This window comes from Mastigoproctus giganteus, chromosome 12 (genome assembly GCF_048544385.1).
Source record: "Mastigoproctus giganteus isolate SK-2022 chromosome 12, ASM4854438v1, whole genome shotgun sequence".
In the NCBI taxonomy this organism is placed as follows: Eukaryota; Metazoa; Arthropoda; class Arachnida; order Uropygi; family Thelyphonidae; genus Mastigoproctus; species Mastigoproctus giganteus.
Window position 1 is genome coordinate 73,044,182 of NC_143586.1, and position 16,590 is coordinate 73,060,771.

General features: G+C 40.2%; 1 protein-coding gene across 2 annotated transcripts in view; it reads left to right on the plus strand.

Moving 5' to 3' along the window:
- The window catches only part of LOC150077190 (solute carrier organic anion transporter family member 74D-like), a 524,201-nt gene that overhangs the window by 352,879 nt on the left and 154,732 nt on the right, over positions 1 to 16,590 (plus strand). For both annotated transcript variants that reach the window (XM_090386204.1, XM_090386203.1), the window contains exon 7: positions 14,035 to 14,182. In XM_090386204.1, coding sequence (XP_090242330.1) covers positions 14,035 to 14,182 — 148 coding nt within the window. The remainder of the gene's footprint in view (positions 1 to 14,034; positions 14,183 to 16,590) is intronic.

A 16,590-nucleotide genomic window follows, 5' to 3' on the forward strand; every position in this document is an offset into this window, starting at 1 on the left:
TTCTAAATTAAGCACCTAAAATTCAGAGCCTTCCAGACCATCCCATTCGACCATTGCTTTCCAACCCTGAGTGGACAACATTCTATAACAGTAAACCGAATGAAAATAGACCAACTGGCATGAGACTAAAAGATTTGCTTCACACCTAGAATATTGATTTTGATAACATACTTAAAGAGCGATATTCCTGATCCACCCTGGTCTGTAAATCTCCCTCACTGTGATACGCACTTTCAGCAATGGGGAAAGAACTCCCTGGCAGATGAAAATATCAAACAACTACATAAAGAACATGGCCTCAACAATATACAAAGCTACCAGATATATACAGATGGCTCAAAAACAGATTCTACAGTTGGTGCCGCAGCTGTCTTTCCATCTTTTACAGTCTCCATATCACTACCAGTTGAATGTAGCAGTTATACTGCTGAGTTATATGTAATTAAACTAGCCTTTCAGAATATTAACACTATCCACAATACTAGCAGTATAATATACACTGATTCATTGAGTGCAGTGTCTGCTTTGGGCAATCAGTTTTCAATGTCACAACCAATCGAAAAACAAATCATTTGCTACCTAAACTACTTACGAAGTAGGAATCATAAAGTGAAATTCTGCTGGATCCCAGGGCATTCTGGTATCTTAGGCAATGAGAGAGCAGATCAGGCAGCCAAAAATCCAAACAGTACAACACCAGCAAATTATAAAGTACCATATAGAGATTACTTGAGGCACATAAAAAAAGTCTATATGTTTCAGTGGTCAGAAATATGGAAGGCACAAAGTAATAACAAGTTGCTCCAAATCAAAAAAGAACATGCGTTATGGATTTCCAGCTTTACAGAAAATAGACAGGAAGAAGTTGTATTAGCAAGACTAAGGATTGGACATACTCATCTAACCCATATGTTTCTACTCATGGGGGATGACCCACCTCGATGCACGCATTGTTCACTACCGCTTACAGTCAAGCATATACTTTTAGATTGTCCTCACTATTCTCCTTTCAGAAGAACTTTCCACTCTCAGTCACAACTGCAAGAACCGTTATCGCTTAACCACATGATTGTCAATAGTGCTAACCTAGCTACACTCTATACATTTCTGAAGGAAATACATATATATGAATTCCTATGATGCCAAAATAGAACATATTATATTACCTTAGAATAATAATGTAGGACCTGGCACATTTTGGCCTTAGCTGCCCTTGTGCCTCTAAACACCAATACCAATACAATACCTATCAATGATGCAGTAACGTACATCACAGAAATTATCGTCCAAGCTGCTGCGAATGCTGCTCCAAAAACATCTGCCTGGTTTCCACCATTTCCCAAACCTTGGTGGAATTCACAATGCACAGCAGCAAAAATGGCTCAAAACAAAGCGTGGGGGATATTCTGCCGATATCCTACCACGAACAACCTTATAGCCTTTAAACGCGCACGAGCTAAAGCACGCTATATCTGCCGTCAGAGTCAAAAGGAATCGTGGATCTGTTTTACATCATCTATTAACCAGTCTACCAACTCTAAGGTAGTCTGGGATAAAATCCGGAAAATGAAGGGAAAATATACATCCCACCCTTTTTCAATCCTAGATTATAATGGATGCACTATTGCAGATCCAACTGCAATAGCCAATGCTCATGGGGAAACATTCTCCAACATCTCCGCAACATCTTCGTATTCCCCAGAGTTCCTGGTTCTGAAAAATAAAATCAAAAAACAGGCACTTAATTTCAAGTCCAAGGGCCTCTATCCCTACAACGGGACATTTACTATAGAGGAACTGAAAATAGCCCTCACTCTTTCCAAAGCAAGTGCTGTTGGACCAGATGGCATCCATTATGAAATGATTAAACATCTTTCACCAAAATCTATGGATTATCTGCTCCTTCTATATAACAGAATCTTTGTTGAAGGGCAGTTTCCGGACTCCTGGCACGAGGCAATCGCCCTTGCTTTTCCTAAGCCAGGAAAGGATCCAAAATTCACCACAATTATCGCCCTATTGGTCTGACCAGCTGTCTGTGCAAAATCTTGGAGAGAATGGTTAATTCTCGTTTAATATGGTATCTAGAATCAAATGACCTTCTCTCCAACATCCAGTGCGGCTTCCGAAGGAACCGGTCCACTTTGGACCATCTTATTCGATTGGAAACATCCATCCGGGATGCTTTCCTAAAACGCGAACACTTGGTGTCGGTGTTCTTTGACATGGAGAAAGCGTATGACACAACTTGGAGATTTGGCATCTTAAAAGATCTGCATAACCTTGGTCTTAGGGGGCAACTCCCAATTTTTATTAAAAACTTTTTAGCCAATCGATCTTTCCAAGTTTGTGTGGGATTCTCACTCTCTCGTTCCTTCAGCCAAGAGGAGGGAGTACCACAAGGATCAGTATTAAGTGTCACGCTTTTTACCCTCAAAGTAAATTCCATCACAGAACAACTTCCTCCATCTGTAAACAGTGCCCTCTATGTTGATGACTTTAGCATATTTTGTCAGTCATGCAACATGAGGGTTATTGAAAGACAACTGCAGAAAGCCATTGATCGACTCAACTCCTGGACACTTGCAAATGGCTTCAGGTTCTCGCCGGAGAAAACCGTTTGCGTACACTGTTGTCGTAAGCGTTATCTTCATCCTGAACCTGAATTAAGGCTCGGACAAAATGCTATTTCAGTAGCAGCGGACACCAAATTCTTGGGACTCGTATTTGATAAAAAGTTGACCTTTCTGGATCACATCCGTCAACTGCGCACAAAGTGCACAAGAGGGCTTAATATTCTCCGCTCGCTCTCCTCTACATCTTGGGGAGCAGACCGATGCACCCTTCTTCGGCTTTACCGTGCACTTCTGCGATCCAAACTAGATTTTGGGTCCCAGGTATATTCCTCAGCCAGAGACAGTGTCCTTCGATGGCTGGACCCCGTCCATCATCGGGCCCTACGTATTGCTACTGGAGCATGTCGCACATCTCCTGTCCAGAGCTTATACGTCGAAGCAAACGAACCACCGTTATCGCTTCGACCTAAGCAGTTCTTTTTAAAGTACGCTTTGAAACTGAAATTCCTGCCAGACCATCCTACGTGGCCATTCGTTTTTGAGCCACGATGGGAAAATTTATACAATACCCGAAAGACTGCCAATCAACCTTTTGGTATTTGTCTCCAAGAGCTACTCAAAGAACTTAATATCATGGTAGACAAGGTTGCCCAAACACCGAAGCAACCCCTTCCACCCTGGCATGCTCATGTCCCGGCATGTGACTTATCTCTCAGAAATTGGGCAAAGTCGGACACTCCATCAGTCTACCTGCAACTTTATTCAGCACACCTGCAGCTTTATTCAGCACACTTCTGACTTCGCGCCAGTTTACACAGACGGTTCGAAGTCGGAATCTTATGTGGGATCTGCTGCTGTCTTTACAGACAGCACTACATGGGAGCAGATTCCCTCTGAATGCAGCATATTTACTGCAGAGCTGCACGCTATTGAGTTAGCTTTGGATCACATCAGTAAATGGCCCCGGGTGCCAAGCGAATGTGATCGAGCGTTTTCTCTGTGCTTAAAAAGTGATTATATAAAAGCGATTTAAAGTTATATTAAGTTCCTATCCTTAAGAAATTTATTTTTTATATCAGCTACTGTCACAAAAAGTACTTGTACAGAGCAAGAAAGAAAAGCTACCTTTCTTTATTTTTCATACTTCTTTTACTAACACTTAATACTCTACGCTTGGTCACACCGGGCACTGCTCCTGCCTCCCCGTGGCGGGGCCGGAAGTCTTGGCAGAAAAGTTCATCTGCCAAGGACTAAAAGGAGCAAACATGGATCAACATGTCTTTCCGCCTCTCGAGCCGACAAGCTCTCGGCCAGAGTTAGACCTTGACCATAATACGTCGCAACCCAAGAGGTTGAAAACCACTTCCTCAGCGACAAATTGTCCTGCATTTCTTATAATGCACTCTCTTGCAGATCAGCCTCTCAGTAAGCTCTCTCCGTTCCTTATCCAGAAACAACTGGAAAGTTTGGCAGGATCTCCTGAGACAGTCAGGAGATTACAATCAGGCGATCTGCTATTAGAAACAGCGAACAGTAGACATTCAGAGAAACTGCTAAAACTTACAAGTTTTGCTGGAATTCCAGTAAAGGTTTCTCCCCATGCCACCCTAAATACATCTAAGGGTGTTATATCCAGCTGGGATCTATTGAATGTCACGGAGGAGGAGTTAACACAAGAGCTTCAAGATCAAAATGTCACTGCTGTGAAAAGAATTATGGTGAAAAGAGAAAATATACTCACACCTACAAGGAATATTATTCTAACTTTTAACACGCCAAATCTACCACCATCGATAAAAGCAGGCTACCTACTCTGCCGCATTAGACCATATATTCCTAACCCATTGAGATGTTTTAAGTGCCAGAAGTATGGCCACTCTCAAACGGCATGCAGAGGAAACCAGGTTTGTCCTAATTGTGGGTCCGCTGACCACACCCAAACTGACTGCTTGGCAAAAGAAATGACTTGTCCCAACTGTAAGGGAAACCATCCTGCCTACTCAAGGACGTGCGACAGATGGAAAACTGAAAAGCAAATCGTTAAATATAAGATAGAAAATAAAGTGAGCTTTCAGGAAGCACGGAAATTAATTGCTCCCAGTATGAATAAACGTACGTACGCCAATATTACGCAAAAATATCAATCAGTATCCACCCAAACTGATGTCACAGTCCCTTCTACCACCTCAATCTCTGACTGGGCTCGGACTGTTCTCTCTCAGCAACAGTCCAATGTCCCGAAACAGTTGAACCAGGCAAGTAATACTGCACTTACAGTACCAGCTACAACTTCTTCTCCTCCCCCAGTGATTTCTTCTATATCGAATAATCGCAACTCAAATTTAAAAAAGAATATCCAAGAAACGTCTATGGATACTATTGACTCATCCAGACAGGAAGAACCGATCTTAGAAATATATGCGGAAGAAGAAATGGACACCGGTCGACCATTATTCCCAAAAAAAGATAAACCAAGGCCTGAACGTCACAAGACAGTCACATTAAAAAAACAGTCAGAAGCAGCTTCTTCTACTAAACATCAGTAATGCCTTACATTCTACAATGGAATTGTAGAGGATTTCGTAGCAACCTTAACGATATTCAAGTCTTAATTAACCGCTACTCTCCAGTTGGTTTCTGTCTACAGGAAACCTATCTAACTCCGCAAATTTCCACCAACATAAAGAACTATGTAATCTATCGGTACGATCGTAATAATTCAAATACTGCCCGTGGGGGGTGTGGCCATCTTAGTCAGCTCAAATATCCCGACCAAGCAAATTTTTTTGCAAACTACAATTGAAGTTGTCGCCGTACGTTTGATAACCCAGATTGCTTTAACACTGGTATCAGTCTATCTCCCACCAAGTCATACCTTCTCTTACCAAGACCTTGAAAACCTGCTAATGCAACTAGAACCCCCTGTCTGTCTCTTGGGTGATTTCAATGGCCACAACCCCTTATGGGGATCGACAAAATTAGATATCCATGGCCGCTTAATTGAAACCTTTCTGGATAAGGAAAACCTTACTGTTCTTAATACTGGCGCACCTACTCACATACAACTACCAACTGGACAAACCTCTGCAATCGATCTGTCAATATGTTTCCCGATTCTGTTTCCAATTATAGAATGGTCTGTTATGGACGATCCCATGGGCAGCGACCATTTTCCGATTATTTGCGACCTGCTCACTGCACAACCACCATTAGTCATACCCTGCAGGAAATGGAAGTTCTCTCAAGCCAACTGGGTCAAATTTCAATCAGTTGTCACCCTGGATGAGCAATATATACGAACACAGTCAATAGATGAAGCCACAGAGTATATCACTTCACATATAATATCTGCAGCTAAATGTTCGATTCCATTGTCGAATCCCCAATCCCGACGGCACCTTAACTATTGGTGGAATCAAGAATGCACAATAGCTAAGAAGTTAAAAAATAAAGCGTGGAATTTATTTCGTAGATCCCCAACCACAGCTAATCTTATCAATTACAAGAAACTAAGAGCAAAAGCACGTCGCACTCAAAGAGAAGCAAAGAAAAATTCTTGGATTCGGTTTGCATCCACCATAAACAGAAACACTAACTCCAGGTTAATATGGAAGAAAATCAGGCAGATATCTGGAAAATTTCCACCCACCCCTTCACCAATTCTTTCATGGAATGGGCAAGAACTATCTGCTCCTCAAGACATTGCAAATGCCTTGGCTACAACTTTTGCCGAAGTTTCTGCGGCATCAAATTATTCTCCGGATTTCCAGAAAATAAAGACCCAGACTGAACAACGAGCCATCAACTTTCAAACCTCAGTTTTCTTTCCATATAATCAGCCCCTTCAATATCATGAACTTATACATGTCATTAAAACAACACGCAACAGTGCCGCTGGACCAGATGGAATCTCTTACATTATGTTACAAAACCTTGGTGACAGAAATTTACAAATACTGCTGGTCTATTATAACCGGATATTTATGGAAAACATTTATCCCAGCTCTTGGCATCATGCCACAGTTCTTGCCTTTTCGAAACCCGGTAAAGATCCTACCAGTCCTAACAGTTATAGACCTATTTCTCTATCCAGTTGCCTCGGTAAATTACTTGAAAAAATGATCCATAATCGCCTTGTTTGGATCATCGAAACGCAACAACTAATTAGCAATAATCAGCATGGCTTTCGAAAGAACAGGTCCTCCTTAGATCTCATGATCAAAGCTGAGTTTGCAATTCGTAATGCCTTTGTGAAAAATGAACATCTTGTAATGGTTTCCATAGACATAGAAAAGGCATTTGATACTACCTGGCGTCGTGGCATTCTCAGTGACCTCCATGCTCTAGGTCTACGAGGCAACCTTCCTATATTCATCAGGAACTTTCTCAGGACTCGTTCGTTCCAAGTTCAATACCGCAACTCGCTTTCTATGACATTTTTACAGGAAGAAGGAGTGCCACAAGGGTCCATACTGAGTGCAACCCTGTTTGCCCTAAGAATCGATTCCATCACAAAAGATCTTCCAAATACTGTTCAGACCTACCTTTATACCGATGATCTTTCTATTTCTTGCCATTCTCTGAATATGAGATCCATTGAACGGCAGCTGCAGATATGTTTAAATAAAGTCCAAAGGTGGGCAGAGTTAAATGGCTATCATCTATCACAGCAGAAAACTGTTGCAATCCACTTTTGTAATCAGCGGAAAATGCATACAGATCCCGAACTTCAGATGCAAAACTTTACCGTTCCAGTGACTAACAGCATCAAATTCTTGGGATTAATCCTTGACAGGAAACTGAATTTCCTTGAGCACATTAAATCTGTGCGTATATCCTGCCTCAAAAAGCTGAACATACTAAGAGCTTTATCTGCCTTGTCTTGGGGAGCAGATCGTACATCTTTGTTGCTCTTATATAGAGCATTGATCAGATCCCGATTGGATTATGGTGCCCCTCTTTATGATTCCGCCCGTAAGAGTACATTGAAATGGCTGGATCCTATACAGCATAGCGCATTGCGGATTGCACTTGGTGCTTTCAGGACATCTCCTACTCATAGCTTGTACATTGAAGCTGATGAGCCCCCCCTTCACCTCCGCAGAAAAACGCTGCTTCTAAAGTATGCAGCCCGAATACAAAATTGTGGTCATCATCCTGTTCAGCCATACCTCTTTAATCCACCACTTCAAAACCTCTATAGAAATAAACCCAGTAAAATAAGACCGGCAGGCTTATGCCTCATTGAGTTAATGCAGAGCTGGAACGTTCAAATTTTCAACAGGCAACATTTAATGAATTACTCTCAACCGCCATGGACTCCGCCTCCTCAGTTATATTTGGATACTTATCTTGACAAATGGGGAAAGAATCGTCTACCAACACTCAATATGAAACAACTCCATGCAAGCCATATACAGAAATACGTTGATTTTTTGCCCATATATACTGATGGCTCCAAATCACATTCAGCCGTTGGAGCAGTGGCAGTATTTCCCTCTACTATCATCTCAGCTGCCCTTCCACCTGAGTACAGCAGCTTCTCCGCAGAACTTCATGCAATAAAATTAGCTTTAGAAAACCTGAATCTCAACCCATCTGTAAAATATGTTGTATACACAGACTCTCTCAGCTCAATAACTGCAATGCAAAATTCCTCCTACAAGGCTCATCCTGTGTTAAATCAAATCGGAAGACTCCTATTACAAATTGAAGAACGTCATCAATCAGTGACCTTTTGCTGGATCCCAGCACATTCCGGGATAAAGGGTAACGAACTTGCTGATGAAAATGCTAAAAATCCGTCAACCTTTGATTTAACCTCCAGTCCGGTTTCAGCCTCTCACTACTACTGTCACATCATACGAACAGCAGGTTTCGCGAAGTGGAAAGAGCTATGGCACACACAAAAGAATAATAAACTCTATCAGTTGAAACAGGATCCAAAGAATTGGCGCTCTAGCACCAAAACAGTGCAAAGAGAAGAAGTGGTTCTTGCACGGGCACGTATTGGACACACATATCTGACCCACCTCCATCTGCTCAGAGGCGAAGATCCTCCTCAATGTCCATACTGTTCAGAAAATTTAACAGTAAAACATATTCTGATTGACTGCCCTCAATATCAACAGGCCAGAACATCCGTCCTGTGTTCCCTGAGAAATCTACGCGAGCCAATGACATTGCAACATATTATTGGAGATGATGCAAACATCAACGAGTTTTTCTCTTATCTGAAAATAATTGGACTTTATGATAAATTCTAAAGTATCTCTGTAAACGCAACCAAGCTGTTATGCCTAAATTATGTTTTTAGCTATGCTTAAATTTTGTGTTTAGCATTTTCATGTGAATAGGCATATTATAGCCACAGCAGCTTATGCGCCAATAAACCCCCATAACACACACACACACACACACACACACACACATCAGTAAATGCCAATACCAATGGTTCATTTTATATTCTGACTCTCTCAGCATGTTACAGGCATTAAAAACTGTGAGATATAATTCTCATCCAGTTCTGTCTAGCATTCAGCAGAAGATTCACTTTCTCCATGAACGTGAATATGATATCCTCTTCTGCTGGATTCCCAGCCACATTGGGATTATGGGAAACGATTTGGCTGGCACTGCAGCCAAATCAGCAATTCTCAATAATAATCGCTGCCTGTCAGTCCCCTATACAGACTACAGGCAAATAATACACGAGAAAATACATTCCCAATGGCAGGATTCGTGGAATAGACAGACTGCGAATAAATTATATCAAATAAAGCCTGTAATTGAACCGTGGCAGTCCAGTCTGCGCAGGATTTGTAAGGATAAAGTTGTTCTTGCCCGGACGCGCATAGGACATAGTCATTTGACACATTCTTTTTTGCTGAGGGCTGATGACCCTCCTACGTGTGAATCTTGTGGCACAATTTTATCAATTAGACACATTTTAATTGACTGTCCAGATTTTAGCAATATCCGTTTTACCGCTTTTAACCATCTGACTGAGCCTTATACACTCAGTCAGATTTTATCTGACAATGACAATGTGTCTGCTGTTTTTAGCTATTTTATATCAATAAAGGTTTTTACTTGTATTTAAAGTTTATTTGTTGAGGTAATTTCTTTATTGATTTATCATTTTTACATTTTATACCGTTGTTATTTTATACCTTGACTTGGTGACCTTAATAATTAGGTCAGTAAAATTAAAATTTTTAAATATCATCTATTTTTGGCGCATTATAGCCTTAGTTGCTAATGCGCCAATAAAACCTAACAAAACAAATCCTTTACACTGACAGCTCGAAGTCTGAATCGAGCGTAGGATCTGCTGTTGTCTTTCTGGACACTATAGTATCTCACCAAATTCTTCCTGAATCCAGCATATACACTGCAGAGCTGCATGCTATAGAGTTAGCCTTGGATCACATTCGAACTTGTCAATGCCAAAGGTCAATAATATATTCCGATTCTTTGAGTGTATTACAGACTTTATTATCTTTGAGACACAACTTTCATCCAGTTCTCTGTCGGGTTCAGCAGAAGATACATTCTCTTCACGATTAGAAGTTTGCTGCTTCTGCTGGATTCGTAGCCACATTGGGATAAGGGGAAATGATTTGGCTGACATTGCAGCCAAATCAGCAGCTCCCACTAATAACCGTTGCCTGTCAGTCCCCTATACAGACTACAGGCAAATAATACGCAACAAGATATATTTCCAATGGCAAGAACTATGGCATAGGGAGAAAACAAATAAATTGTACCAAATAAAGCCTGTAATAGAAACTTGCGCTTCTTGTCTGCGCAGGAATCGGAGTGAGGAAGTTATTCTTGCTCGACTCCACATAGGACAGTCATCTGACACATTCATTTTTGCTGAGGGCAGGGCTCCTCCATAGCCAGGTGGGCAGGAGCAGCAGTGCGTAGCACACGCTTCTTGATTAGACCGTGGTTCGAGCCCGTGACCACCGGATGTGGAAAGGTCAGGGAATGACCACCGCATATCCCCGGAGCAATATGGCCTTAGTTGCTAATGCTCCTAAAAACCAAACAAACACAAAGCTGAGGGCAGATGACCTTCCTATGTCTGAGTCTTGTGACACAATTTTATCAATAAAGCATATTTTAATAGATTGCGTTAATTTTACCCATGTTCGCAATGTATATTTTACCACTTTTACTCATCTGACTGAGCCTTGTACACTCAGTCCGATTTTCAGACAACGACCACGTGTCAGCAGTTTTTAAGTTTTTACAAGCTATTAATATATATACACATATACAAATCAGATCATTTACTTTTAAAGTTATACTGCCTTATATATATATATATATATATATATATATATATATATATATATATATACTATTATTGAATTATATTAAATAAAGTTAAATTATAGTAAAATGAATAAATAATTAAGCATTCATTAGAGGCAGCTACATGCATTTCCTCCATATGAAGCTGAAATGCATCCATTATTTTAAATTAAATAAAACATAAGCCAGTAGTATGGCAAAAACTGTAGAGCGAAAATTAACATAAAAATAACCCAAATAAACAATCGAACGAAAAAAAGAATAGATATAAACAGTAGCCCAGAAACCCTAATATAATTTCGATCTTTAAATCCAATTAACAAAAACTATACAAATTTTAGGATAATGCCAATTAGTTATTAATTTAGCGGTACCCCCCCGAGAGGTACCAGTTCCGAAAGACGTGAAATATCACCCAAAGAGGGTTAAAGGAACTACCAAACGATAACAAAATCAAAATAAACTAAAATAAAATAGAATAGACTGACCATCATGCCCCATATCGACAGAGGACCACGAGGCCAATAATGGTCATGGAATCGCTGCATTTCAATCGTCATACAAAACATCGCAAAGGCGGAAATATCGAAGAACCAAACCACCCTTCCATTCTCCGATAGATCAACCAATGCAGAGGATTTGCATGGCGGTGGTCCTTATGCAGCGAAAATAAACTATAGAACAGACAGCACTCTAAAGCAGAGCCACACTACTGACATACTGTAAGCTGAATCAGCTTATATTGAAGAAAAAAAGGAAATAGATGGCGGCACAGGCGTTGCTAAATTAGCATATCGACCCATTACTATTGAATTATATTAAATGTTGACGAAAATTAAATTATAATAAAAAATTAAAATAATTAAGATAATTAAGCATTCATTAGAGGCAGCAACTTGCAATTCCTCCATATGAAGCCGAAATATATACTATCATTGAATTATATTAAATAAAGTTAAATTATAGTAAAATGAATAAATAATTAAGCATTCATTAGAGGCAGCTACATGCATTTCCTCCATATGAAGCTGAAATACATCCATTATTTTAAATTAAATAAAACATAAGCCAGTAGTACGGCAAAAACTGTAGAGCGAAAATTAACATAAAAATAACCCAAATAAACAATCGAACGAAAAAAAGAATAGATATAAACAGTAGCCCAGAAACCCTAATATAATTTCGATCTTTAAATCCAATTAACAAAAACTATACAAATTTTAGGATAATGCCAATTAGTTATTAATTTAGCGGTACCCCCCCGAGAGGTACCAGTTCCGAAAGAGGTGAAATATCACCCAAAGAGGGTTAAAGGAACTACCAAACGATAACAAAATCAAAATAAACTAAAATAAAATAGAATAGACTGACCATCATGCCCCATATCGACAGAGGACCACGAGGCCAATAATGGTCATGGAATCGCTGGTTCTTCGATATTTCCGCCTTTGCGATGTTTTGTATGACGATTGAAATGCAGCGATTCCATGACCATTATTGGCCTCGTGGTCCTCTGTCGATATGGGGCATGATGGTCAGTCTATTCTATTTTATTTTAGTTTATTTTGATTTTGTTATCGTTTGGTAGTTCCTTTAACCCTCTTTGGGTGATATTTCACGTCTTTCGGAACTGGTACCTCTCGGGGGGGGTACCGCTAAATTAATAACTAATTGGCATTATCCTAAAATTTGTATAGTTTTTGTTAATTGGATTTAAAGATCGAAATTATATTAGGGTTTCTGGGCTACTGTTTATATCTATTCTTTTTTTCGTTCGATTGTTTATTTGGGTTATTTTTATGTTAATTTTCGCTCTACAGTTTTTGCCATACTACTGGCTTATGTTTTATTTAATTTAAAATAATGGATATATATATATATATATATATATAAATAACAATTTGACGAGGTAACCTTTTTAAAGGTTACCAGAATTTATCTTTGTTGATATTTTAATATTTTCTTGGCGCAGTATAACTGCAGTCATTTTTGCGCCAATAAATCAAACAGGTGATGATTCTCCTCTGTATCAACACTGCTCAGCAGAACTAACAGTCAAGCATATTCTTATTGACGGTCCTCACTATCAACAGAAAAGAACATCAGTCCTGCTTTCCTTAACAAATCTTCACCAATCGAGATCATTAGAGCATATTAATGGCGATCAGGAAAATTTTAATCAACTTTTCAGCTTTCTGAAAAAAATTGGAATATATCATCAATTCTGAATTGTTTCGCACAAACAGACAAGAAGAGAAGAGGTTGTCCTGGCCAGAGCCCGAATAGGCCACACTCATTTGACCCATCTATTTCTGTTATCAGGTAATGACCCTCCACAGTGTTCACATTGCCACAGGCCACTCATAATAAAACACATACTCCTAGAATGCACCTTGCATAACAACTCCCATCTAATTTCCTTCACTTCTCTGTCAAACTTACAAGAATTGTCACTTCGTCATATGATAGGCGAAAATTCAAACCTTACAGAATTTTTTTCCTTTCTGAAACGAATAGGTTTATATAACCGTTTCTAGCTGCTTCCATAGAAGCCAATAAAATTAGTACTAACTACTATGATAGGTGCAATATGGCCTAAGTAGCCTTTGCACCAGAAAAATCCAAGCACAACAACAACAACAACAACTGAATTGTTTATAAAATGAAATTGAAATGCCTTCAATTGTGAATTATTTACCTCTCTGTCTGAATATCATAATAATTAAAGAAGGAAATTTGAATTCTTTTTCTATTTAAAACAAACAATAATGTATGACCGTTTCTAACTGCTGCTCAAGCAGTTTTTTATATTGAAAATGAACTGATTTGGGAGGTGCAATATGGCCTAAGTAGCCCGTGCACCAGAAAACACCACAATAACAACTGAATTATTTCTTAACACATCCCTAATGACAGGTGCACTATAGCCAGTGTAGCTTATGTGCCATTAACCACCCCTAACACATACAAAAACTTTAAGATCAATCCAAAAAGGGGGAAAAAAAATAAAATTCTTTGCATAAACCTGTTATAGAAAAGTTTCAGCGTTTTAATGGTTATTTATTTTTCTGCATTTTGTTTAAAATTTTGCATTTCTAATGTTTAATTCCTGCTAAATTGGATTCTTTTTCAGTATTTTAGAATTGTCCAATGAATGTAACCGTGACTGTGGATGTACAACAGAAGTGTTTCAGCCTGTGTGTAGCAAAACAGGAGTAACATATTTTTCACCTTGCTTTGCAGGATGTTCTGATATCAGTACTAGTGTAAATGAAGTAAAGGTAACTATCAATTTAATTACATATAATGCTTAAACATGAGTAACTTATTTTTCACATTGCTTTGCAGGATGTTCTGATATCAGTACTAATGTAAATGAAGTAAACGTAACTCAATTTAATTACATATAATGCTTATAGTGTAATATACTTAAAATTAATTTATTCCATATGCCTAGATTGCATTCATGTTGATGGTAGTTTTTTGAATATATTCAGGACAAGCAGGCGACAAGGAGTGATTCTGGTAAGGCTCTGCATCAGTCATTTCGCTTCCAATTCACCTGGATTTGCTTCTGGGAGAGAATCTCATCAATGTTTCTTTTGCCAGTTGCAACTAACAATTAAACATATTCTCATTGAATGTCTCCACCTTTCATCTGTTCTAAAATCCCCCTCGACGTGGGCACCTGTACATGGTGAGGGGATCTCCCAGTGATGCTGCTGGACTTCCAGACTAGCATCACTGGCATCTAACGCCCATACCTTGGTTCCAGTGTTACATCTTTAGAATCCTGCGTGTGCAGCCGTGCGCCGCGACCCGTGAAATTTGGAAAGGGGGATCCTGGTGGTTGAGGGGCCCATCCTTAATACACCACTTTGGCCCCTGCTTCAACAAGACGGGTGGTCCCGGACCGGCCCGACTGGGATCAAACAGCGGGTGGTTCTTACTGCTAGGGTCAACTGCGTTCAAATAAGTCTCCCTCCCTTTGGTCCTGGGACGGGATCAAGGCTTATTGGAAACGTGCGTACGGTGCCTCTAAGCTAACTTGGCATCCCATTCGTGTACGCAGTACCTGCTAGTTCAGGAGTGGGCGTCCCCTCGTAGGGCTCCGTGGTGAGTGAGTTACACTTAGGCCATCGGAAATTTTTTCTTACTCCTATGAGTAATTTAAATCCTTCTTCTTCTGGGGCCCCAACAAGGCCCCTACCTAACCGAGATCATGACGCAGAAAACACCTCTGCAAAAAGAGCCAGGACTGAGGATACACCACCACCATCAGTGACACCGCTTTTCCTCATTCTCCATTCCACCGGAGAGCAGTCAATTGGAAAGATGTCGCCCTTCTTTATCCAGAAAGGATTAAAGGGGTTGGCAGGGTCACCTAAATCTGTGAAAAGACTGCGTTCTGGCAATCTTTTGGTCGAAGCTTCTACCATAAAACAAGCGGACAAAATCATACATCCATACGGGGAATACCTATCATCGTAACCACCCACAAAACTCCGAATTCTTCACATGGTGTTTTATCAGAGTGGGGCCTTCTTCATGTTTCTGAAGAAGAAATCTGCCCTGAATTAAAAGACCAAGGAGTGACAGCTGTTAAGAGAATATCGATATGCAAGGATGGGAATATCGTCCCTACCCGAGTTCTTATCCTCACGTTCAATACACCATGGCCTCCAAGTTCCATCAAGGCAGGCTATCTAAACTGCCCAGTGAGGATTTATATCCCAAACCCACTGCGGTGTTTTAGATCCCAAAAATACGGCCACTCACAAACATCTTGTCGTGGTAACCCTGCCAGTGCTCGATGTGGTGTTAAACACCACGAGAGCAAGGAATGTTCAGCTCCAAAACCGATCTGTGTCAACTGCCAAGGAGAGCACCCCGCCTACTCTAGAGCATGCCAGCGGTGGAAGGATGAAAAAGAAATACAAAAACTCAAAACAGAGCTGAATATCTCCTACCCAGAGGCCAGAAAACGTATCCCACCAATAAATAGCGGGAAACCTTCATACGCCCAGAAGGTTTCTGCTAAGTACACTGTCGGGACACAAACATCAAGAGAGTCATTCACTCCGATTGCACGCTATTTATTGAGTTCACAAAAGCCCACCAAAAAAACACAGTCAGCTGCCACTGCTATATCCGTACCTCATAGAGCTCCACCACTACCAAAACCAAGTGGTAAAGAAAAGCTAAAAAGTTCAGAAGAGCCACCCGTAACACCAGAAACAATGGATGTAGAGAATAAGGAGGTACCGGATGAATCAGTCTTGGACTCTTTGCGGAGAAATGAAATGGACATTGGACTGCGTCCATTCTTCCACAAAAAAGAAAAATTCAAGACTGACAAAAGTAAGCCCTCAGCACCTCGGAAGCCAACTGACGGACCCACCAAGCCAAAATAATGGCTAAATTCCTACAATGGGACTGTCGTCGATTCCGGCGAAATACAGATGACATCAAGGCCCTCCTGCAAAAGCACGACCCAGTTTGCTTTTCCTTGCAGGAGACTTATCTAAAAGCAAATGATTATCCCAACAATTTTTCGTAAAGATAGAATTGTGGATGGTCCTGCTCATGGAGAAGTGGCTATCCTTGTGGGTAACCAGACCCCAGTTCAGCCCTTGCTAATTACAACCAGCATCTAGGCTGTTGCAATTCGCCTTACAGTGGGATTTTT